This window comes from Colias philodice, chromosome 12 (genome assembly GCF_061535455.1).
Source record: "Colias philodice isolate Cphi_HAF_F1 chromosome 12, ilColPhil1 Martin Lab GWU primary, whole genome shotgun sequence".
In the NCBI taxonomy this organism is placed as follows: domain Eukaryota; kingdom Metazoa; phylum Arthropoda; class Insecta; order Lepidoptera; family Pieridae; genus Colias; species Colias philodice.
In genome coordinates, this window is record NC_143097.1 from 4,758,062 (window position 1) to 4,785,737 (window position 27,676).

The 27,676-nt window shown below is 36.8% G+C and overlaps 1 protein-coding gene across 1 annotated transcript in view; it reads right to left on the minus strand.

Moving 5' to 3' along the window:
* Nucleotides 1-1,137: 1,137 nt before the first annotated feature.
* LOC149483949 (uncharacterized) overlaps nucleotides 1,138-27,676 on the minus strand; it is a 67,723-nt gene continuing 41,184 nt past the window's right edge. The window contains exons 3-4 of the mRNA XM_089701911.1: nucleotides 11,337-11,432; nucleotides 1,138-1,472 (exon numbers count right to left, since the gene is read on the minus strand). Of these exons, the coding sequence (XP_089558037.1) occupies nucleotides 11,374-11,432 (59 nt within the window). The 3' untranslated portion in view covers nucleotides 1,138-1,472; nucleotides 11,337-11,373. The remainder of the gene's footprint in view (nucleotides 1,473-11,336; nucleotides 11,433-27,676) is intronic.

Below are 27,676 nucleotides of genomic sequence, written 5' to 3' on the forward strand. Positions count from 1 at the left end.
TAAATAACAAGACACATAGAAGTGCTATAATGTCATAATTCGTATGAAAACCGCTGTTCCAGCATGCAAATGCTTTTTATGAATTAAAAAATTGAAAGAATAGAAAACAATCGATCACGAGGCGGGATTCTGCCCCGGCAAGGCGAAAGGCTGGTTTGAAATCCCGGCTGGTGATCGAATTTTTTTATTCTTTAAAAATTTCTCAAATAATTGATGTTTAAAGTAAAAAACCTGACAACACGTGCGTGCATTTTTTAACTGCCATGTCAAACAGCTGGTTCTTTAAACAATAGTTATCTATAGTGTCGATGAAAATGAAACTTAAATATTATACAAACAAAGCATATAAAATTACCTACAGTAGAGCCATTTTAATAGGCATTCGACAGTTCAACAAAATTCAACAACGTAACCTAGTAACGACGACATAGAATAACATGAAATTTCGTTTTGTTAGAACTGCACATTTGCTTAACTTTTTTCAATTACGATTACATATTTATAAAAATAATGACCGATACAAGTAATTTTAAGATTTCATTTTACTGATAAACCATACTAAACATAATAAACAATTTCTGAATTGAAGAACTGACGTCGCTACAATTTTGTGTCAATAAACCTTTTTTCTTTTTAAATACCAGAGACGTTACTCTAAGAGCCAGCGCGCACGAGCAACTTTGTCTCCGCAATTATTTTGTCTCCGCAACTATTTTGTCTCTCCACCCATGGGCTAGTATGAAAGTGCGCGCACGTAGCGACGCAACTCCCCATACAAATTGATGGGAGAGACAAAATAGTTGCGGAGACAAAGTTGCTCGTGCGCGCTAGCTCTAAGAGCTCTAAGAGCTAGCGCGCACGAGCAACTTTGTCTCCTCCTGTCTTTGTTACCTCTCTTCGAAGATAAAATTGATAAATGTCAAATGTTGCCTATTAAATTGGCTCGACTATAAGTACCTACACTACAATTGGTACAAACATATTGTATGTCTTCAAATTCAGTCTTCTTTTCTCTTCAATAAGATGTTGTCACGATGCAGATGTCAATGTCGTCTTCTTTATCAACATGGGAACAAAATCAGCTTTCACAATGATCTCAGAATTTAAAACAATCTGTCAAATCATTATGAAAACCAGTTTCGTAATTCCTCATTGCTTCATCCGCTTCGGCTTCTTGTGATCTTCGAACTTTCTTCATATCTTAAAATACCTTATTATATCGACAGCTACGCTTAGAAAATAGTAAATGATTTACGACTTTAAAAAATGAACTAACAAACAAATGTAAGAATATAAACACAACAGCGAGGCACAATAGAGGAATATGAATGAATTTGTCATCGCTCGATTGGCCGAAGTATGCGGCAGGAATGGAATATGACGTGTAGGGACGCTCCCATTAAGCCGCCATGACATCATGCTGACTCAGCCCGGAATTCGCCACCAAGCATCGCCCCGATCTAGTGCCCGATCTGTAATGAAACAAACTCCACGTTATTAAAGCATTATAAACAATTATTAACGATTCGATTTGAGTGGCCGCGTTCACAAGGACCCTATTATTGCGCTCAGTAGAGCCGTCGACTAATATAGAAATAAACGAAGGCGGCAGGGCGTACGGAGCATGTTAAAGTTATGCGGGTTCACCCACACCACGAGTCGACACTAATTAGGCAAAACGGAGTACGCCGGCGCTGTTGGCCACAAATGGTGCGAAAAAGCGCCTCCGGCCTTGTTGGGGCGGTTGCGCGGGAGTCGCGGCGCCGCTACAATTATTTCACTTATTTATTGTCAGCCCATATCTACCTATGCCTTTGTTAAAACTTACAATCGAACCCTAAGAAAGAAGAGTATTTGCAAAAATATATCAATGACATCGCCATTGTCTTACAACCATTGTAGCGTTTCTCGACTAAAACCCTCGCACGTTTGACAGTTTATATTAAAGAAAATTGTGGGAGCGCGTTTAGAAATCTAAATAACTATTGAGTGTTGCAAAATTGTATAAATGATGACTATTAACTGGCACTGTATAGTAATGGGCGGAAGGCCTGCATTATGTCGACAAATATGTACTTAGATTGTAGGTTTGTGTGCTACAAATGCTACAATACCGATGACCTGAAAACAGCTTGTGTTTGTTGGGAATTAAAATCTGTAAAATTGTTAACGGTATACGATGTATAAAATTTGGTGAATTTCTTGACGGGCAGGAAATAATAATCTCAAAAAAATGAATATCGCTGTTTAAAGCAAAGGTGATGCGATGCAGGGAGGCAATGCAGGTGCGCACAAGGCTGCCGCGTGACGTCACGTCCGCACGCTCAATGGACGCGCTATGTGGGCCACACGTGTCACCGGCCCCCTCCCCGCACCCACCAATACTGCTCTAATTGCTGACAACTATGGGAAATAGCGCAAATGTGTCGCGTATCGCGGCCCATGTTACCTCGCGATAAACGCCGTCTTCGCTAGCTTCGTAACCGGAAGCGTTCGACTAAAATCTAGCGTCAAATATAAAACCCATGGTACGGGACAATGGTATGTAGCCGGTGAAATGACGAAACGAGAAGCGACATCGCGACAAGTATGTATAGTCCAGGAGGAATCGGCGCATGAGTACCGAAAACTATTCCACCTCAATTTTTTTACGTGATCCTCTTCAAATTGCCCTACTGATGATATAAATGCATGTTGCCATGGGGCAACCCGGTGCCATATTGTTTAAACCGAAATTGTTTAAACAATTGCAAGGAATTGTTATTTTTCAACCGGACAAATTTTTTTTATATTTTTTATCGAAATACCAATAAAAAAGGTCCAATTACTTTTCACGATAAAGTTAATATTTTCAAAGATATGAATTTTTTAAGGTTTGAAAAATCTCAAATTTGGGTACTTTCGACCCATGAAAAATATATTTAAAAAAAAAATAATATATAAGTAATATTTTTTTTTCAATTCTCTATACAATAGTTAATAATATTGTTAATAGAGATTTAAGAAAATTTCATTGTTTATATCTGTTTTTTAATTGTTAACTTCGCGCGCTCACAAGTACGCGCCGCTTACCTGTATCGCCGTCTCTCTCTTACTCATGCGCTGCATCGGCCTCTCTGTGTCTTGAATCATTATTTATCATTTATCTTAAAAACTATCAACTTTATCAAGATTTCTAAAGAGAGCAATCTTATTAATAATTAAATTGTCTACAATTTGTTTCTTATATATTTTTTTCTGAAATCAATTTTTTTAAAGTTATTTAAGCATAAATTGAAACATGTAATTAAAATTACTTTTTTATCAGTTTATATTACTTTTTTGTTATTATCATAAGTAATTTTTGCATTTATCTCAACAATAATAAGATATAATAGTATTTGAACATTTTTTGAAATCACAATTATTTATAAATAATAAAATTATATTGGGTACGCACTTGGATGTTTAGAAAAAACATTCAAATAAATTGAAAAAAAATAAAATAAAAACTAATTTTATAAATATATATCATGGTGTGTGTATGATTGTGTCTAAGTAAGAAAAAGATTCTTTTCTTTGTTTTTTATTTTCTCAAGGTTACTCTTTGTATTAAACCGCAAGATGTTTGTTTGTTCTTGTGACAAAATTATTGATTATATATAACATTTAAAATAAAAATACAAGTTAGTGCATGTCGATTCTCAACTGATCATTCTTTTGTTTTTTATTCATCGTTATTCAGTCTTTTTTATTTCGTTCAAGACTTAAGATTGTTAAATGTTGTTGCACCCATTACAGTGATTTCGTGTGTTATTAACATTTTTAGATGGATATATAACTGGGTCTTTTACCTTACTTGCTGTTTCAATAACAAAAAAGTACTTGTGAGCGCGCGAAGTTAACAATTAAAAAACAGATATAAACAATGAAATTTTCTTAAATCTCTATTAACAATATTATTAACTATTGTATAGAGAATTGAAAAAAAAATATTACTTATATATTATTTTTTTTTAAATATATTTTTCATGGGTCGAAAGTACCCAAATTTGAGATTTTTCAAACCTTAAAAAATTCATATCTTTGAAAATATTAACTTTATCGTGAAAAGTAATTGGACCTTTTTTATTGGTATTTCGATAAAAAATATAAAAAAAATTTGTCCGGTTGAAAAATAACAATTCCTTGCAATTGTTTAAACAATTTCGGTTTAAACAATATGGCACCGGGTTGCCCCATGGCAACATGCATTTATATCATCAGTAGGGCAATTTGAAGAGGATCACGTAAAAAAATTGAGGTGGAATAGTTTTCGGTACTCATGCGCCGATTCCTCCTGGACTAGTAGGGCGACTGGCGAATGACAACGACGTCTATTAGTGCGGGCGACCGCTATAGACATGATTCTGACATTCTGACAATTCTATTCTGAGTTTGCGAGCGTCTGCATGCTAATAGCATTTAGCATAATATATGAACCGTGAAATTCGCTTTGTAAAATTGCATTGCGTATTACAATTGTGTACTGAATGCATTTGCTTAACGAGATAAATGTTTTATGGATATTTGAAGTCACTTACTTTCTCATAAGATATAAACAATAGTGAATAGTGGTTTAAGTATAAACATGAAAATATTGCATATTATATAATTACTTCCTAAAATCATACATAGATAATAAAATTCCAACTTCTAATAATTTTGACAACACCACATTTGATTTGTGAGATGAATCATATTATCACCGCAAGGATGATTTACCTACCAAGTTTACGAAGCAAACTTTACGCCCAACACTAAAATATTAGATATTAAATTGAACGATAAAATGCCATTCTATTTTATGTCTCCATTCATAGTGGCAGTGGGTCAGATGTAATTATACATATACATTCAAGTATAAATAATTATCTAGCTTTAAAACGAGAATTTATAAGGCTGTATAAGAGGTTTAAGATCGGTATTCAGTAAACAAATAAAGAAGAAAGTGGTCGCGGCGAGATGTTATCACTTATCAATGTTTATCTCGGTCGGTGTTATGGTATGCGCAGGTATAGAGATAGGGCGAGCATTCCGCGTTTCTAACGGTGTGTTATTTCGCCGATCACGGCGGTCGGCGGCGTGAATGGCCGCGAGATGCAGCGCAGGCTGCAGCGCCCCCCCGCTCCCCGCCGCCCGCCGCCCGCGCCCGCCGGCAGCGCCCCCGCCCCGCGCGCGCCGCCGCATTCCGCCGCACAGGCCGCTTGCGCAACCTCCGCCACATTCCATTCATAGCGGCGCGCGACTCAATAACCGCACCGCGAGCCTCCTACTATTTGAACTGAGCTCGAGCATGCCTTCCCAGAATGGTTAAATGAGCGCAGTTTTTGAAATTTTAGAGCGTTACGCCACATTTCTTTGTAAAGTTCACGGCGTTCGGTTGCCGTGAATTCCGCCGGCCGTTGACCCGCTCGCCACGGCTTTCTCTGCCTCGCTGTTTGCTATTGGAACGAATCTATTAATTGGAGAAACTCGGTTCACACATGAACGTGGAAAGTAGACTGAATAAGCTCGGCTAAGTTTGAAGATTTCATCGGAAAAGTCTTTTGATAACTTTTCAATATTTGACACACAAACGGGACAGATAAATGATCGATCGATAAAGTTGTGTCGTCGCATTCACGGCAACAATACCGAAGTATTATGTTGACAGCGTGCGACTTTCACACGGGGATTTCCCGATATCTGATAGGCTTGAATCTCGCGTTCGGGGACAGGCGTGTGGGAATATATCTATCATGTTATTGTGAGCTCACTTATGTTGCCGAATTTGATACTTCCCAAATCAAAATAGACGAAGAAAATAACTTTCTAAACAGATAGTACCTACCAGCAGTAATATTAGTAATGAGGCTAAACAATTTGTATATTCTATTACAGTAAAATCGCGAAATCAATCATGATTAAATCTGCCAAACTCCCGATGTCAACATTAGAATCAGTGCAGCATCGAGGCACGGTGCAGCGCGGTGAGTGCAGCATTCCCCTCTACCGTGGGTGAAATGTCACCAAACAGCATTCCGAAATATTTGAAACGACCTTTATGGCGCGAAAGAAAGTGTCTGGAGTGCGGGACGGGGGGAGGGGTACTCGCGACCGTGGGACAGAGGCGCGCGCGCCAGTCGCACGGCGCCCCCCGCCCGTACCGCACCTCCTGCATTCCATTGCGCCTCCCTCCGAATTTATTCAGCCGCGACCCGAGCTGACCGTCCGACGAATCCGACCACCCTTTACAATAGATTTCGCAATTTGATAACACGCGATTCTGTGTTTTTGTATCTTTGTTTTTTCATACTTTACTTATCATCGCTATGTACCGAATTGAGAACGGCGTATAAATGGACACCCTCTAAATTTTTACATAATTAGCATGGAGTGGTGAAGACGTTAATTTATTGCTTGAACATATAAAGAAAAAGTTTATATTAGTATGCCAACTAAGTATAAACATACGATGAATATTTTCCACACTCGTATGGATGTAATTTACTGGCCGTTACTGGGCCTATTTTTCTATTATAATATTCCCATAAAATTTACATTTCTGCACCTGTAATTTGATTCTCAGGCTATAATCTTGAAAGATTTAGTGTTAAGTACCTAATTTAAGAGGTTTACAAGTGGAAGCGAAATTGCGTGAAGATCGTCGGGCGTAGCGTGTGGCGTGTGGCGCAACTTGAAGGGACTACACAGCTTCGAGCGTCCGATTTTGGCGAACTAGGAGCTCGGCCGGGCAGCGGAGGCGGCGTCGCAAATAGCCCGTGACGCGGCGGGCGCTGCACTTTCGCGCGGTCATATGCCCGGCGCCGCAGACGCTCGTAATCGTCTCTATTTAAAAACGTCGACGCCGGCGGGGAATGTGAGCGACAATGCACGCGTCAACGACCGCTCGCGGCGGAAGCACACTTCCAGGCGGAAACTTGCGCCCGCGCCTTAAGGGATTCGCTATTTATAATCCCAGGACTGATGTAACGAGTAATCTCTACACGTGTAGCGGCGGAAAGGACGAGAATTGGATGCGTATGCGCATTCTTTGCTGTTGTGACTGGCTTCATTATATTCATGTTTTACTCGTAATAACAATTACATTCCAACCTTATTTTTCTTTTACTCTGTAGTATACTTTGTTATAGTGTTGCAAGTGTCCCTAATAGATATTAAAAATGTTCGATATATGACAGGATATAATAATAATACCTACCTATAGGTATATCAGATGATAATATTAGGATACCTCATTATGGAATCTAAAGCGTCTGAGCTCGCAAACCTATGATCATAAAATAATGGTCATACATCATTGTCTAATTAGAAATAATTACCGTATAAACGGATATCAATAAAAACGTAATAAGCAGGTTGATCCACAAAATAGCTAACGATATCTTTTAACAAGATGCCTGAAAAACTGAACGATCAATCTGTTTATAATTGTAGTGATGCTGCCGTCGCCATAACGAGTAGCTTCGTAATAACTCAATCGCTTTGTTGCAAAGCGGTAATCGGAAAAAATATGTTCTCAACGCGGATATCTATCATAATAGAAGCGATGGGAAATAGCTTGCTATTTAGTGAAATACCAGATACAAGTGACCGCAATACCACTGAGTTGATAAATAATTTAATACGTCATAACGTCGCCTTATAGCTTTTATACAGCGTAACGTTCTCAACAACAGAACAGAATTCTAATAAGAACAAATGAAATAGTCCGAGTGGCACACTGGTACTAGCTAAACGAGTATGTTTATTATCAGCTACGAGATCGTTGTATCCCCTTGCCTCGTTCCGGTCGGAGCGCATCCGTTGGATCCCTATAAGGAGGACCCGCACTTAATTATTATTATACGATACTATCTGTTACCGAAATACATGTATGTGCACATCGCAGAACTATTTCATATTCAATTATATTTCCTGATTCTTAATGACCACCAATTAGATGTGGAGATATCTAAATAGAATTCCATTTATAATTTATAGTGGACACTAATATGATTATTATACTGTTTGACGTTCGCTGTTTACGCATGTGAAATGATTTCGAAGTTGTTCTTGTATTGTTCGCTTGTTTGTTGTACGAGTAACACTTTAACCAATTAAGAACTATTTTTTATTCAAATGTTTTTTTTTATATTGATCATAGTGATAACTCCGAGATTTTTGTTGTAATTTTATAAGCAAGTAATAATAGATAGTTTCACAATTTACTTAGCTAGAAATAATAGATTTTTTTGATACATTACGTATTATATCTAAATTACATGAATTGTTCATGAATAATAGGTACCTAAAATGTAAACCGAACACAACCGTTTACAGTAAGCGACGTTTAGCCGTAATTGCCGTGCATGTTTTAGTTACAAAGAGCCTATAACTACATTAAGATTCAATTAAGCCACGTTACAGTCCGTCATTTTCGTAATTGTCACGATATCGAAGTTTAATATGTATTAGGCGGTGGACACAGAGTAATGGTTGGTACGTGATCGCCATACTACACGCATCCTAATAAATGTTGTTATTATGGAACAAATTAAGGTACAATTTCTAAATGTTATGGTGATACCTGAAGAATCAAGAGGTGTGTTAAGATTTATTGGGGAATTATATGACTAGTACATTTAGTAGGGATAGTAATGAGAAAATAGAGGACTATTTGAATGACTTTGGTTTTAAAGACATATTTTTATTAATTGTTCAAATTGTTAGAAAGGCAAATTATGTGTTAATAGAAGTAGAGAGAATGCCTTCATTAGTAGATCGCAAGAAAATTAACTGAAGCATATATTATGTTGGTACCATTAATATCATAAATTATTAATTTGATTTTAAATTAATTTACAATTTTTATTGGAATTTCCTTAATACAATTATAATATTAAGAGTTGTCAATATTGTACAGAAACGTTTATAAAAAAGTTTAAGATAGAAGAGAATTTAATTTGAGTGAAAGTTGCTGTATTAAAGCCTTTCGAAGGCTGCTACGATAATGCTACGAAAGTGCTACGAAGTCATTATGATAAGATAGAGAAAGGTTTTATTTATTTAAGACATTATTTTCTTTTTATAACAATTATTTCGCAAATGTTTAATATAATAAAAACAACGTGTTGTCATCATAACATTAAAATCTCGATATTTTAAGTGCAAATATTTTGTTATTACATAAATGCACAACTCGGACTGAATAATTTTGCATTCATTACACATTCTTGTCAATTGCGTTCCAATTACCGTGTTAGTGATTTTACTAATTACTTAGAAAAACATGCTTTATATCAAATAACGGCGGTGTATCATTTTCAATCAGAAAATATTTAGATTATTTCTAAACGCCACTATGTAATATGTTTATATTCTAGGAAAGTAAAATATTCAGTGTCATCAATTTATAGTGAACTTTAAATTGTAGATATTATATTTATTATTTTACAACCCGTAACAAAATTGATTCAGGAAAGGTAAATATTTAAATTATATCTAATTGTTGCGAACAATGTAGTTCAACCATAAATCTGTTTTATTAAAAATTCGAGGCATCGCATTACGCATACGATTCAAAACTAGCATCACATAAATGTGCGTACATATGTAGTTATACGTTAATCCGATGTACCTACAGACTACAGACTACAGAGCAGTGAGTAGGTCGCAACTCGCAAAGCGGTGCGCACACAACAGATGTAAAACGTGACACAGTTTCAGTTTTCAGGACGGAAAGTGTGTCTAGGCGCTACATTCCGTATTGTTTTAGTAACGACAATGTGTGGCGCCAAGGCGCGGCAGCGACATGTTTTATTCAACGCGGGCCACGACCCGCGCCGCCCCCCAAATTCTGTTAGCCTTGTCTCGTCCCGCGCACCGCCGACTCTAATTACTTAGTAACATGGCCGACTTTACTGTGTCACGATTATTTCGATTATCGGTAAAGTCAACAAGTGGAAATAGGCGACGGCCGACACAGAAACGAATATCGCCACTCGGAGGATATAATTGGTATAATGAATGGGTTTCGGATGCTAATCGCAGGTTCAGGTGCGATGGGGTGGCGAGGGGGTGAGGGTGTTGGAGAGAGGAGGGTAGGGGGGCGGCGGCTCGGGTGTCGCGTCCATAGTGCGCGCGGCACCTCCGCGGTGACGGGGTCAAGGTTCCACTGGCGCCTACCTGACGTCCAGACTTTTCTAACTAGGACGGCGCGCCGATTGCCGGGATTTATCGATATTCCGCGCGAAAAATGTAAATAATGTTTAAAAGCTAAGTGATCATACATTATGCCCACCTACTTGTGTTGATATAAACTTTTATACCGCGCAGACGCTATTGTATAATCTGTATACAAATCAATTTGTATGTCTAGACTGTGGATGGAGGTATTACGTATTTTTATATTTTAACATGACTAAGATTCGACAGCTCGAAATAGATTCGACCACGATTCGACGTTTCGGGCCCTGAAATTTTGTATAAGTACATGAAAACGAGCGCACACAGCGAGATGGGAGGCTCAGTTTAGGTGTGAAGGTCAATGACCGATAAGGTTTGCGTTACGTCGACCTCTTTTTCTCCTCACCGCACTATCGCCAAGCGACCTCTTAACAAAACATGTTGCCAAATGCCTCGATCTGCAAATAGCAGAACGTCGATTTAGCTACGAACTTCGTCAGAAGTAGTCTAATTGCTGTAGGTACCCTTGTTTATAGTTTAAAGGTAAATGTACTGGCGACATTAAAAGTTTTCTAATATAAATATATTATTTGTGTCATTCGTAAAATTTAAGAATCATTCTATTACAAAACATGTCTGCAGAAAGCGAAAAGGCCATTTACAAATCCCCTGCTAATTACGTGTGCACCCAAATAAAGATTTGAATTGGCGGTTTAACATTGTTGATACGTTGTAGTTTTGGCGCAAGGGGGAGCCTATCGCGCGGACGTAAGGTGCACCTTATCGCACCATTGTTCGCCGACGGATTTATAACTTCCCCTTGCCCTCAATAAGGGCCCGTGACCTGCCACCTACTCCTAAACAATACAAATAACCGTTCCATTTGTTTATTTCACCACCAATTTAGAACCGATGGCAAATAAATCATTCCTGTTTGGATGTTCTTGTTGGTTTTAAATAGGTCTGATTTGATATACCTTCATACACAGAAAAGAAAGCGCCTTTAGTAATTTTATAGCAAATTAAACATAGCAATATATTTAAATTGATAAATATAGAATATTTTGTAAAATAAAACATTATATTTCTATTCGCAGTATTGCATCTAAAATAGATTCAACAAAAGAAAGTACCAGCTTTTTACATACCTCTGTTACGGTGACGTCGGATGAAAAATTTAGCTGATCATTGTCCCAAATTCGCTCGCCTAGCGCGCAATGTTGTAACTTGTAGTGTTGCCAGAGCTGAAAAATTACCAAAAGAAAAGTAAATAATTGTCGCTATAAATGATGTCGATAAAAATGCTAATTAATGAACATTATTACATTGGGAATAAATAAAGTGATGTTTTCCCAAGAGTTGAGACAATCAGTGAGAAGTGTCACGACATCACATCGGTATCGCGGTGAGAACAACAATTCAGCTGTGGAATATTACCATAGCTTTTGTTTATTATATAAAACTATTTGATTATGTGATCTCGATATTATGTACATCTCGATACATGTCAATTATGTACATTTTTTATATTTTTAACATTTCGTAGATTTAATTTCAAATGGGTTATTTGTTATATACTAAAAATTAATCTTTCTATTAATTAAACAATTTTCGATATATTTAATTTATACGAAAAAATAAATCCTACATTAAAGATCGACATAAAGAAACATGAGATTATGTGCTATGGCTATAATTAATTATCAATACAATCATTCCTTAAAAATTCGAAAATCAAACATATCTACTGAAATCTAAAACAATAAAACAATAGTGTTCATAATAAATAAAAAGTCAAATTGGCAAGCACACAATCATAAGACATTAGACGTGGAACATACATTTTGCTAGTGAAGGTTGTGAAGGCGTTATCTATGAGCGTGTGATGTCACAAAGCGAAGACAGGCGATGTAGGCAGCGGCAGCAGTAGGTACCTACGAGAGGAATGCGGCGCGGCGTGCTAGCCGAGTAACGGTCCGCTGCGATACCTCTTGACGTTCCCAGGCTCAGCCGTGCCGATCGCCGGCCCGAGATAAGCTCCGCTCCTATACGAAACCCAATAAGCCGTTTCCTTGAACCGCTCACAACAGTACCGCTCCCGTCAAAAAAATGACCAAAACCGAACAAAAAATGCCCGTGAATAAGGCGGGAGCGCGAAATAAGAATGACCCCGGTTCTGGGAAGGCTCGGCGCCGGTGCAGTCTTTACAACCTTTATAATGATCGCTTTTTGTAAAGCGACCCTTAATGGCTTATCGTGGGGCTGAGAACTGGCGTAGTGAGACGTGCGAAACAGCCTCGTCTCGCTGTCTCACCCACCTACGTGTACTTTCTTTAACGGATAACGTTTTACAATGCGGTTTGCGCCGGGCCGTTTGTGTACTGGGAGAGTATGCGACACTCGGCATATAGATCGGTGGAATGGCTTGTAATGGTTAATTTTGGAATCGTGCGTCGAGCAGGACATATCCCTCGGTGAGAGGAAGTGGCGAAGGAAATGCTTATGAAACGTGCGCCCACGCCGACGGCTGCAGCGGAAGCGGAGGCGCTCCGCTCATAGTTTGGCGGTTGTAGGCGTCACAACCGAAACGTCCCATATTCAATTGATGTGGGCTTAAATTAAACGTAATAGAATGAGCAAATATACGGAGTAGGACCGGGCCTGGGGTGCGCTGTGGGTGACAGCCGACGTCATTATTAGCCATGAGTCAATGATCTAACTTCTAACGCATGCTTCTGACGTCGACGATACCTGACTCATGGTATATTCACATCTGTGCAAAAATATATTTCATGTTTCTCCTAATTACCTATAGATAATCTACAAGAGTTTCGCTGATTGTCACATGACTTAGTTATTTTGTATAATACGTTTTATTTAATAAGACTGTTCTTAAGAATTGATTAAAATTAACAATTAAAATCTAATGCAATAAGTCAATATTATGAAAGTGACCGAGAAAAATGAAATTCAATAATTGCTAACCACAAAGTTGAGGAATTTACAAACTATGTATATTTCAAGAATGGCAACTTATTTCAAAAGCTTTAAAAGTCTATTGAATTATGACATTGTTAATTGATTGATGTTATTTTTAAATAGGAATGAGGGTTAGCGTAGACGAGGGCAACGAACAGACAGGGGTGATGTTGGAGTAAAGCAAAACTAGAGCGTTGAGAGTGCGAGCAGGACGCACGACGTCACGGTCTGTGACGTACGTCCTGTCGATAACGCGCCACCATAACTACACATCTCATTGTTTCAATTTATTGCCTACGCATGAGAAACGATTCTTATCGTTTCCATACTACAATATCTTTTGATCACTAATGACATGTTTTTGCCGCTTCTACTATCGATTCAAAAATTGAAGGTAGATGCGAATTCTCAAACTCTGAATGGTCGTCGAGCATTCGGAATTGGAATTTCACATTTAACGTCGACAGTTTCCAACAAAAGCGATAAATAGTATTTCTAATCTTACATTATTTCCTGTAATATTCCTCGAATATGGGAAATAAATTCACTATGTAACTCACTTTGCACACAATATTCACATTGGAACGGATATGGCAGAACTGAACTGTACGTCAATGACACTTGTTCTAGCACTTAGCACGAAGTCCGGCCTGAACTAGCGACGTTCACTAAACAGCGCGATAATTCAAAAAGAAGTCAGAGGTTACGATGTTATCGATGGAGACATGAATATTCGAAGACGCGAGGGTCACGAGTGAACGGTCCGTGTAGCATCGCGCCGCGGCGTGAATGGAACGACCGACATTTTATGAATCGAGAGCCGTCACTCATTGACCTGAGCGATAGACCAGCGAGCGGGGAGCGCGCGTAGCCGGGCTGCGTCCAGGGCTCGGGCCCGCGCGCTCCAGCGCCGGCGGAAGTGACGTTCCCGCGGAACATGGCGGCGCGCGCGCAGGAATTGCGCAGCTTACCTATCGGGACGTCTCCGCCGCGGTAGCTCCAGCGCTACCGACCGCCTGCCCGACCCGCCACTTCGCGATCGCACCGCGCCCGCATGCGCCGGTACCCGTATCCACAAAAGTGCGCGCGATCACTACTTGCGAATAAATCGTTCGCACTGTTATCTAAAAATATTCGTGTGCGACTGCGAGCGGTCGGAAGTCACAGGGAGAACCGACGCGGAGCAACACGCGCGAACTGCTTCCCCGTCGCGGGGAGACTGAAGAGGGCAGGCCGCGCCGGCGCCGGCGGAGGCTCAGCCGCACGCGCACTCCGCTGGCCGTCCCGCTCGACCCGCGGCCGCGCGCGCCGGAGCGAGCGAGACGGCGGAGCCTCATTATCACAGTGCCGACTCGTGAACACCAATAAACCGAGGAGTAGGGACAAAATATTCGACCTTCACTTTACGTGCACCCACACATGCGCGTTCGGATCGCAACGCACGCGCACACACGCGCGCTTAGCCTCGCAAATTGCTCGCTCGTCGTCGCCGCAGCGTTCAGACTGCGCTGTTGTGCTACACTTGACAACTTTTCCAGAAAATTGACATGCATCACACTCGTGAACAAACCGTCCCCACGCCCCCGGGGCCAGCGCGGCCGCCCGACGGGCTGGGGCTTGCACTTGCGCATACCTCAGGCCTCGCAATCAGCCACACACAACACGATTAATCATCGAATTGGTGAAAGAATGCTAAAATTACACAATGAATTGCAAATCTTCGTTTGCTGAGTATCTACTAACAAATAAATACAACTGATTAAAACAACCATAAACTTTGTTTAAATAAATTGAACAAATTTTTAATGGTTTTTGAACGTACATTCAAATTAAAGTTATCACAATTAATGTGTATTAATTTTATTTGTAGTGGTTCAATACACTATTCCAATTTTAAAAGCAAAGTACAGAATTCATGTTAACTTGTCTAACTAAAAAGAATCTTAATACATTGCAATAAAACACAAATTCATATGTCGTTTCGGCCAGATCAAGTGACTAGCAGTTAATTTTTATTTCAAAATAACATTGAGTTAATAAAAATACACTTTAATAATTGGTAGGTACTTAGGATTTGTAATATTATTAATTGTTTCATATTTTATAATAAATAACTATTTCTAAATATATTAAGGTAGGTACAGCTTGAGCTGTTTCAATGATGTTGTCAAGCATTTACAAAAATGTTTATCTACCTACCTTCCTTTATTTTTTTCAAAATTTTTATGTACTTAGTGTAAAGTTTACTCAATGAATAAAAGCTTAAATAGAGTTTCAAAAAATATAATTATCTACTTTTTGTGCATTGACTAATAGGTACTATAGGATCCAATATTATATCCATGAGCAGATATTGATATGAATACCTTATACCTACCTACCAAAATTTATGATATTGAACTATAATTAAATATAAACAATTTGTGTGAAACCCCTTGATTACTATTTATGAGAATATTTCAATTTAAAGCAATGTCATGAATACATTATAAGTAAAAATTCTAATAGGTAGGTACCTACATAAGAATAAACTGAACCATAACGTTTTATATTTTATAGCAACACTGAAAATAAAGTTTAAGTTATTGCTATTTAAATACCTTTAAATAACTAATTTAATAATTAATAATAAGTTTAATTAATAAAATAAGTACTTACCTAATGTGTAATATGTCTTATTGTTTGGAATCACTGTACTATTAATACAAATAAGTATTTAATTTTAAATCTAGTTATTTAGTTAATTTATCTTATTTTAGTAATTTTTTATTAAGTGAAAATACTTTTATAATCAAGTAAAAGTTATTGTGTTACTATAAAATATTTATTATTAAATCATTTCTTAAATAATTACAGTAAAACCATAAAGGTGGATGAAGTTTCTTAGAGGATATTAATTTATTAAATAATTAAATAAAATTAATATTATTTATATTAATTATAAATAATATTAATTTATTATTTATATTTAATAACAATATTATTAACTAAAATAGCTCATAACATTCAAAATAATTCTAATAAAATTCACTGCTATGTATTGTTACATAAATTTACTAAGAAACAATTTACAACCATTTTAACTCTATTTTTCTCAAAAATCTCATAAATATTCTTTATTTTTCAATTGTAATTGTTAATAAATATAGTGTTATTATGTAATTGAAAGAAAAAAGTAATAAAAAATAATTTTAAACGCAAAAAAGAGGGTACTTTGAACAATTTATTTGAGGATTCATGTAATGTAAGCATGGTGTGTGAAAAATGTGTATTTTTTATTGATAATATAATATAATGTTAAGTTTTTTTATTAAATCTGATAGGCGCTGAGTTGTAGAGGGGGTTTCTGTTTAAAAAGTGCGCGAAAAGTGTGCGCCAGTGTTGCCACACGCAGCGGTTTCCGTGCGTTTCGGCAAACTCGCCGACCAGCGACCCACAATCACTATACACATTTAAATATTTCCTTTAAACACGAATTTTAATTTATTTTTATAAAAGCAACATTAGGTAAACAATTTTTAAAATAATTCATATTAGTTTTTAATTAATTAATATTTCTATTTTTTACGTGTTGTATATGGCAACGTCAATGTTCAAATAAAAAATATTAATTTATTAAACGAATTAGAGTAGAAAGTCATAATTCAACTAGTTCCAAAGGAAATGACGCGACAAATTTATAAATAAAAATAAAAAAAACAATAAAAAAAATTGGGGCGTGTAGGTATATTGCGTTGGAATCCGGTATTGTTATCAGCAAATAGGGCAGTGCCTATCTAATCTTGGTCTCCCACTTTAAGTCATAGATAACTCACTTCTTTCGATATACAATTCATGTAAATTGTCAAATAATATTAAGAAACATTTTTTTTCACGGCATACACATTTTCTCCCAAGATTTGCTCTAAAATATCAATAATAGGTACTTCCATACCTACCTACTTAAGAACTGATTGTATAAGTAGGTATTTATGTTTTTAAAGTTTTCAATACAATTTTTACATGTTTTTGGCATTCAAAGGTTTTTTGTGGAATGTTAATTTTTTTTTATATATTAGTTCAGTATAAATTATCGAAGTAGCATTATAGTACTAAATATAGGTAATAAGTAGGTAGGTACTCTAGTAGATTTTTAAGAAAATATTTCAAGTTTTTGATTTAAATATTTTTTTATTCGCTTATAAAGGTAATCTACTCTATATTTCATGAGAGATTATAAAATAAAAGAAATAAAATTTGTTAATAAAAGAATTTAAATATTAAAAAAAAATATAAACAATTCAAAAACCTAACCTAACCTAACCCCTGTCTTAAGTAAAAGCGTTTCATGTAGCTTTTGAACGAAGAAGTTAGTACCTACCTACAGCATTGTTATAAAAATATTTTGTTGACTTTCTTGAATTTTTTACGTAACTAGATATCTAAAATTTTAATATTAAAAAACAAAGTAAATAAAGCTACCATTAAGAAATATCTTACAAAGATCTGGCAACACAGTACCCAACTGTCAAATAAACCGTTGTGTTTGAATTTTCGCGCTGCGAATTCTCTTAGACCTCACAGTAATTAATAACCTCAACTATGAATACGTCTACAACGAAATCTTTAATTAGGTATTATTGAACTTTTCCTATTATCTGAATATTTCGAAACCGTTGCTCACTTCCGATCGACACAAAACAAACACTTCCCCATAACTGATAATGCGAAGTCGTTAACATAATGTTATTCGAAAGGGGCAATAGACACATTTTAGGAGATAATAAATCATGAGTACCTTCTCGTTCATTTCCGGCTCACATGTGCGCGGGGCGTGCACGTGGTCGCGGAATCCAGCGTCTTGTCATTTGGGTTTCTCATGTAATTAACGGGAATAGGCACATTAGGAGGGATCCGTGCCGCTGCGCCCGTCCTCTCCCGAGCGTGACGTCCGGCCAGGGTCACTGAACGCAGGGCCGATCGCTTTCTTGTGCCCGACGAACGACCCTTCCAGATGTCATTCACATGTCCCATCGAAACGCGTAAACGCACAGACCGCCGCTCACCCGATTTTCACATCGGGCATCTCAATTAGTAAAATTAATGTGGAGCCGCTCCGCGCATAGACATCGGCGCTCACGGATCGATCGCAGCAATGTATCACACGTGCAGGCCGTGCTAGCGGCCCTTCTATTTGTAAACCGGCGCCGAGGGCCGCACATTCCGATCATGCCTCGTGCCCTGCGCGCCACCAGGCCGCTCTACCGACCCTACCGCGCGTGAGCGCCCGGCTTACATTACCACCGAGCCCTGAAGGCCCACCGCGTGCTGTCTAACGAACGCAGCAGTGTAACTCTCGCCACTGCATTCCACCGTCTAATGCACGGTGCAGCAAGCGTTCGACGTGGCTCTCGAGTTCTATTAAAGGCAATGCAACTGTAACTGTCAAAAGTACGATATTGTAGAGAAGATCTTGTCAAATTCCTTAGCCCTAATACGGAAAGGCTAGTAATTCTATACGATATAGAGCGCAGGTAACTTAAACGTTGTTATTGGACGTTCACCTTTGTTAGTTTATCAATTGTTTCATTATTCTTAACTACGATACCTAGTATTTCTTGCCCAGAAAAGATATACCTACTTATGATAATTAACATCTTTTGTTGAGAAAAAAAGGGATAATCTGTATTTTAACTACGACGAGTAAAAAGTCCCTTTATGATAAGCCGTCAAAATTTATGAACTTTGGGATAAACAGCGGTACCTTCCTGTTTGTAGGTATATAAATTGATTAGGTAATAATATAAAACCGGCCAAGTGCGAGTCGGGCTCGCGCACAAAGGGTTCCGTAGCAGCAAATATAATAAATTACAGTTAAATCAACCTATCTCAAAAACTATAAGAGATACTTTGATCAAACCAAAAATCGTTGAAAGAGTTAATTAGCATGCATCACCTCTATTTTTTTTAGAATTTTATACCCCGTAGTTATAAAAATAGAGGGGGGGGGACATACTTTTTACGACTTTGAGAGCTGATATCTCAAAAACCGTTCACTTTAAGAAAAATGTTTTTTAGAAAACTTTATATCATTTTAAAAGACCTTTCCATTGATACCCCACACGGGTATGTACATCGAAAAAAAAAATTTCATCCCTCAGTTACATGTATGGGGGGCCCCACCCCCAATTCTTTTTTTTACTATTTAGTGTCATATTTTTGTAGCGGTTCATACAACACATATTCCCATCAAATTTCATCACTGTAGTACTTATAGTTTCCGAGTAAATCGGCTGTGACAGACGGACAGACGGACAGACGGACAGACGGACATGACGAAACTATAAGGGTTCCGTTTTTGCCATTTTGGCTACGGAACCCTAAAAATGGACCGACCTCAATAATTAAGCATATCTAAATTCTGATATAATTGAGGATATAAAATATATTTTGTATTCAGCTATGCTTTAATAATATCACCAACAATCAAAAGTCTTTATTATACCTTAAAATTTTTAATTATGTAGTGCAAAATATCAAGAAATACTACCTACCGACTACATATAACTATTGTATTTTCGTTATTTTTAGGTACCTATCTCTTCTTAATAAAAGATCTTTATTAATTATTAAATACGGAAGATATGCAATTGCAACAGCAAAATCCTATTTTATCCTACTCAGATATCAAGGGTGATAGGAAGAAATGCTAAAGAATGTGTCAAAAGCTTCCAAAAGATTGGCTATGGGTGGTCTTAACTGGAATTCGGAAAATGAAATCTAATAAAAAGATCTAGAAAGGGCTACATTTTAATTTAAATATTTTATTTAAACTTAGAATATAGTATATACAAACAATATTATGGCATTTGATCCTAAATCCATAGGGTATCCATTAGGGATTAGGTATAATAACTTCGTTCTTGCAAATGATTAGTGTTAAGTTTAAAACCTAGGTTTGTTTGTACCACCCCTGATAGATACGTCATACGCTTGATATATATATACCAAAGCTACATCTATACTAATATTATAAAGCTGAAAAGTTTCTTTGTTTGTTTGAACACGCTAATCTCAGGAACTACTGGTGCGATTTGAAAAATTATTTCGGTGTTAGATAGCCCATTCATCGAGGAAGGCTATATAATATTATAACGCTAAGGCCAACAGGAGCGGAGCCACGCGGGTGAATCCGCGGAGCGCAACTAGTTTAGTTATATGACTCTACTTTACGTCTCCAACTGTTTGACTGTTAAGAAATAGACCATTGATGCATTATAATGGAACAAGTCTTTTTCAAGTCGGTTTCTTCTAAAAATATGGCATAAAACCTGGAGAAGGATGCATTTCCTATAGACAATAAAATACTGAAAAAATAAATAAACTTCAAGTTTCATGAAAAAGAAAAGCGCATACAATGTTTTTAAAAATTTATTACTGAAACTTGACAAAGTTAAAAGCAATCTTATGTCATAAATTTTAGAGTCTATTTTGTCATCGGTAAAACAACATTTGATGGGATAATACATATATTACAATGGCAGCAATCTTGTTAAGAAAATATATTAATATCTATGGATATTTTTTAAGCCAAATTTTTTTAATTTTAATTAAGTTCAGTTAATGCTTCTAGGTATAGTAGGTACCTATGCAATGGCCTTAAATAGGTAATTAAAAATATTTCTAAACTGCAATATTCATTCATTCAATTTATTCATTCATTCAATCACTTTTGTATATAAAAAAGAAACAAAAAACTTGATACAAAAACCTAAACCCTAAAAGACATGTTCATTTAAGCTCCCTTTAATATCAACACACACATTAATGAAAAAATGTTAACGATCAAGGAAAAATACAATCAACTTATTAATTATTATAAAAATGAGAGAATTCCAAGAATGTACGATATTATAATTCACTAAACCATTTACAAAATATGTAAGCTATATCTACACTGATGATATTATGGAGTTTCTACATTAATAACGGAGTAAATTCCAATGTTGTAAGCGACACTACTAAAGAACTAGTATATAAACAAAATAATTACTTAACGGCATTTCTATTTTTATATACTTTAATAATTATTACAACGGAATTTATGGTCAACAATATAATTACCAATTAATTTAGACTAGCTGCAGTGTTTTTGCAAAGGTTCCGAAGCTGTTCCACTATTAATTACACTATATTGCCATGCATTTGGAAAGGTTCGTCGATCATTATCACGTGACACGATCACGCTTTTAATTTTTTGTATGAATGAGTGTCTATTATTATCATGCGTTTCATTCACTGGTGCGCAGTTGTCGGTTCAAGAATCTAGCAGAGCCAGCGACAGCCGCTTACACATGTTACATGTTTGAAACGACCAAAAAAGAGTAAATACCTACCTCGCTAGCAGTACTAGAGTACCGTACCGCATTCCGATGAATGGTGGCCGAGGGCCGGCGAGGGGTTCGCAGGAGACGCGCGGGGACAGGGGTCGCATGCCTGCGCGTGCTAACACCGCCGTAACAATCACTACAACTAATTCTAACAGGTGTCTACCTCATCACAATTTTCAGTACAGTTACGTGGCATATTAAACAGGAGCCTATTCATAAGTTGGAAATGGAATGGCTTCTTTTGAAACTTTACTTTGATACCATTCGTTTCAAGACGTTTTTTGTTTATGTCAGCGGTGATATAAAGTGGATGAATAGCAGTTTTTAAGCTCGATGGAACAAAGTGCTATACGTTGAAGAATAGGAACAGCATTTTTTTGAATGAAAGCAATTACTTTACATCATTTGCTTCTTCAAAAATAGGGGACAATTGCCGACAATTGAAAATCCGATATTAAATTTAGTCTTGTCCATATATATTTACCTAATTGGTCAAATCTTCATTTATTTTTTCAGGAATAAATAAAATCCTTGGCAACCAGTTCAGATAGACACTTAACGAAAGACAGTAGTCAAGACAGGTATTCAAAGTGACTTCCGGGTATTTGATAGACCAAAAGATTAGAGATCTACAAGAGATTATTCATAACGTCCTGTGTGGGTAAGATGACGCAGAATGTCGCCCATGTCGTAGAGTGCCATGATTGATACCAAAATCATTATAGACCAAGTGGTTGTGGACTTCTCAAATCTGTGTTACTGCAGATCACACAGACTTAACCATTTACTAACAAAACAAAGCTTTTCGCTAAAAAGCTTCCTCATGAGAATAGAACCATACACTAAAAGCCATTAACTATAATAGGGCTAGTTTAAAAAGCTCAGCTATCCGTTAAATCTCAAAGCCAGTTATACGATGTATTAGTACGGCGGTCAATGGAATGGTAACGATGGCGGTGCAATGTTGTAAATGAGTCATGGAGATGTTAACTCGGTGTTAGATATTAAGAACGTACTTGCGTGGAATGCGGATGCTTAGAGATCGAATGTTCTCGAATTGTTTTGTGAAAAGGGTGAAAATGTGTCAAATAGTTTATTCTTTTGTGACAGAAAGGAAAATTAGATACACTTTATAATAGGTACTGGGCTTAATCCTGCGTACCTGTTTTCTTTTCTTGAGCTAACTGCAAATTTTAACGTGTTTCAGAATCCCTTTCGCCTACACAGGACATCTATAAGACATTAATCTAATATTCTCAGCAAATATAATATTCATTACCTATCATCTATTTATCAATTTGCTTTGATATAGTGAATTTTTGAACTTCAGTGTATAAAAGCTCCTCGCAAAAAATCATTTTTCAGTTATTTATAATCTACGCTCAGCGGGCAATCAAAGGAACAAGGAAGGTTATACACCACCCTCAATTTACATAATAATGTATCGTAGTTATGTAAATATATTTCCTTATGAGCTCTCAAAAACAAGTACGTAAATATTCATTATTGTTTTACAAGAGCGCATTCCGTAGCACCGGTTGCGGTGTCAATAGTAACTTCATATAACAGGGCTCAGGTGTATCGTGCTTGGGGTCTGACGCAGTACATTGCCTGTTAGGTTCCGGGGGTCGGTGTTGCGGCGCGGAGAAGGCAGCAGTGTACTGCAAGCGGTGCGCTGTGTGTGTGTGCGGCGGCGGCGCGTGCTACAGCAGGTGCGCCCGCGCAGCCGGCAACCTCGTTAGACCCCGAATGCCTGTTAAAATTACTACTTACTTAGGGTTCTTTGCTGTGAATACACGCTGTAATTGCTCCCGTCCGATCGTGCGATTACGTTAATTTCATTCCGTTTTTTAATCATTACTGATTTTGGAGGCATTAATTTGAATTGACAGGTGCGGGCGGAATCCACGGTTTGATGCTCTACTTTTGTTTTATGATATGAATATTGAATATATTATTCGGATTCGTGTAAATTTATTTTCGTGGAAAGCAACATGTGTTGCGTTATCGTGTAAATGCGGATTTAATTAAAAAAATTTCATTGCAATAATTATTTTGAGCTTATTTCATAATACTCGATAAAGAAAAAACTAAAAAAAGATTCCAAGAAACGTTACAGTCTATGCACCCATAAATAATAATATTTTTCTAAATAAGCAGCTTATCTTAAATTATTAAAAGGAGCTTTCAAAGCTTACCTAACTTTCATTTGAAATATACAAAGAAAAGTTCTATATCCATTTTTGTATTCAACAAAGACAAACACTTTCCTGTGTTAGAAACTTCTAGAATTATCCTATACCCAAAAAAACTCACTCGGCAAATCTCAAACATACTCTATTATTGCATGTAAATCGAGCTTTCGAGTAATTTCCACATATACAAATAAAAAATCACAACGTTCTCTTAACATGCATTTTTTTTTTGTTGTGTTGCCCTGGTTTGAAATCATTTGTAGCTTATGCGTACCCTTAATCTATTATTATAGTATAAAACTAATCGCAAATACCGAAAACTACTAATTTGACTATTTTCTGAGGCTAATTGCTACGGCTACGGCTGAATGCTCTAGCTCAATTCAGTTAAGAATGATTATGATTTGGTTAATCACCTGCATCTACAAAAAGAATACTGTTATACTTTTACAGAACGAATAAATAACATAACAAAAATATGGAAAATGATTAAACATGGGTATGAGATGTTGAGAATTTTAGTAACTTGCCAGAAAATTTGAAGATTATAAAAGCCTGTAAGGCTGTAGGTGTCAGTATCACATTTACAGCAGCTAACTTGAAACAATTTTAAACATTTCCTACACCATTTAAATCAAGCTGCAAGCATATGTTTAAATGTTGGTACCTCAATAACTTATAGACAGGTGGAATACGCAGTGTTGTGCAATAATGAAATCCAGTAATTACTATAAAACTTTTCCATGTCTCAAAAGTGTCATATTATGAGGTAAAAGCTTTTCTTGAGTTTTCTAGGTGTTATGGAATGGTGTGAACTAAAATGAAAGAATTCCTGAAGGGATCACCAGTTGATGTACCTTTTGATGATGTTAAGGAAAATTAGTTTCTGAAACCTACAGCATTTGTTGTTGAGTACATTGGGTAAGTTAAGGATTTGTATTCAATGAATAGATATGTACTTCTATTCTCTATTTATCAACAGAGATTGCAGGATAAGTTACTTTGGTGAATCTCTATTACGAGGATGGACATGGACAAACATTTTAAGATCGTAGTGTGAAAGATATTTTAACAAAAAGGACTGAACAAAGATGTTAACTCAATGTTTTCGTTTAAGTGCAAGATGTTTAGAGGAGATAGTGCAGAGTGAAGCAGTTTTATAAATCACACGACACATTCAATTATTCCGGCCTTTGAAATGCAAATGTACCTACAGCATATAAATGTGTTTACTTTATTCAGAAAGTAAATGCAGTGGCGTGCCATTCAGCGTGGAATTTATTTTGTGTTTGTTGTGACTTTTCGGCTTTGACGCGCTTATTGCATGTTTATAAACAACCGTGCATATCTTGAATAACAATAATATATTTAAATTATATTTATGATGGGCTTGTCCGTACCCAGGTAACGTTGTAAGATAACTTGTACAGTAAAGTGATTACTATCTACTGAGAACGTCTTGTATCCTGTTTTTATTTAGCTAATCATTTTAATTCAACCAAAACATGAACAACATAACGGTGAGAATGATGTCGCCCTAAATTATTTTATTTTACAAAATTCTCAAAATTAATTTATTCATAACTCGTCGTAGTAGGTAGGTACGGTTAGATCTGGTGATAAAATTAATTTTCAATTGCATATCAGTTCAATTTTCACATTACCAATGACTTTTAAGATAAGTAACTAGCAGCTGTACCTTGTTTACATATTTCAGTTAGTGTAAGGGCCTAAAACTGCAAAACTACTTATATTGAATTATTTCTGAGACAACAATCAAGAACTTCATCATGCACATGCGCAACTAATGACGCAGTTCGATAAACTTATGAGTGTAACCGATACAATTGGTGCACAGTTAAGTTTCATACGGTTCCAACTCCAAGTAATAATTATTTAGTGAATTACAAAGTGTGCGTTAGAGAGGAACGCGAGTCAAGTCAATTGATAAGGTTAAGGCACGGAACGAAAGTGGAACAGGGTTTGTCAACATGGACCGTCAGCTGGCCTCACGATAGCGCTTATCGTCCGCGGGACATAGTCCGCTCATTCACAAGCCGCTCCATTCATGCTCCCGTTCCCATCGGCTCCCCCGCGCCAATCTAATCTCTAGCACTTAAGAAAAACGGTTCAGATTCCATCGGGCGGCCGCCGGGGGCGAGGGGCGGGGGTAATATAGATCGAGGATATCGCGGGGTCAGCGCGGATTGCAAGCGCCCGATAAACGACGCTGACGAACGCTGCCCACTAGTACAATAGGATAAACACTTATTTTACCTCAAAACCACAAAAAATAAATGCATATATTTTGCTCCCGTACCTGCTTGTTGTGAGAAACTCGACATCATAGCTATCTTACGATCATAATAGCGTAATAAATAACGTTCAGCTTCATTGATTGGAATAGCATGTTCCATAGAAAAGTATTCTAAAGTGTGACTAAAAATCGATATTTCCAACAAGATTTCTTAGCCTACTCATTATCGTTTGAAGTCGTTAGCGGTGGGAACCCTCGGCCCATTCACTTATTGCGTGCTAGTAGGTACACACGATAAGGGGTTACTACGTGTTGAAAGAGACCACTTATATTATATCATCGTTCTAAGTTTTTACAGTTTTACGACCCTGCAGTAACAATTTATATAATGTTTAAATAATTAAAATGCCACAATGCTAATTGCCTTTTCATATAAATTTTAGGGACTAGGTACAAATTTTTAACTGAGTAATTTTCCAAACTTTTACTATTTTGTCAGTCATTGCTGTTGTGAAACTCATAGACTCAAGTTTGGTCGACACTAAGTGATACTATTAGATTTATGTAAATACTCATTAACAGATGTATATAATATCATTAGTCATCTAAAGATTGATAATACGTTACTGTTTAAACTGAATCATGAATATTGTGAAATCGTGACTCACATGCTCGCTTCCGGGTCAAGTATGCTATAACCCGGGACCCGCGAAGTTAGGGGATGACTCGTACTTAATCTCCATTCACATAAATTATCTTTGTCATAATTTATTTATTGCTCGTGATTCATACATTGCACAATTGCATTCAGACCTTATCAATAGAAGTATTGATACGGATTTCCAAAACTGATGCTTAAATCTTCCCACTGTCATCTTGCAGTATGATGTTTAAAGGAAATTGAAACCTAATATTGAGAGTATAAGCTATGTATTGGTTTAACAGATATATGCTGCGTTTAATGAGAACGTATAGACCTATATTATAAATTGTTTTGACCGGCCGCTGCGCAGTAACTCTCATGTATGTGCGTAATTCTTTTATCTAATCAAATAGTAAGGACAATCGGAATTCAGGATTTTGCATGTGATGCTGTTCATGAAAATATATTTAGATTAATAATAGTAGGTAATACAATATTGGAACACGAAGAGATCTAGCATTATCAGCCTTAGAATTTCAGGAAAACAATTTTTGTAGGTGTTCCAAATAAATTGTATAAAATTAATATCGAAATGATCTATTAATCATTAAACATTTTAACTTGTATACTGTAACTATCTCTACCACAGATCTCTACCCACAATTAAGAATAAGATTACGATCAAGGAGTTGCAATAATTGTTGGTACCACTGGAACGCCCTATAAAAGCAGTGCAATATAAATTTGAGTAGTAATAAAAGTGTAACAGTTAAAGCGTCCGAGTTCAGTAAATATATCCAGCGCGGTGATATCTAGAGTATTAAATGTTGAATGGCACTATTTGTCGGTTATAAAGCGTCATAGGCGCCAACGCAGAAATGCTAACAAGTTATCAATGTAAACGGTGTGTTTACACAGTTAACCGTAATCTTATCCAATGACCTCTTTTCACTCTCCCGTTTCGAAATGGTAACGTAACATGAGGCCAACTGCGCTCGAAGATAGTGTCATTTTCAAAACGCTGCCCTAATTTAGACTTGATAAA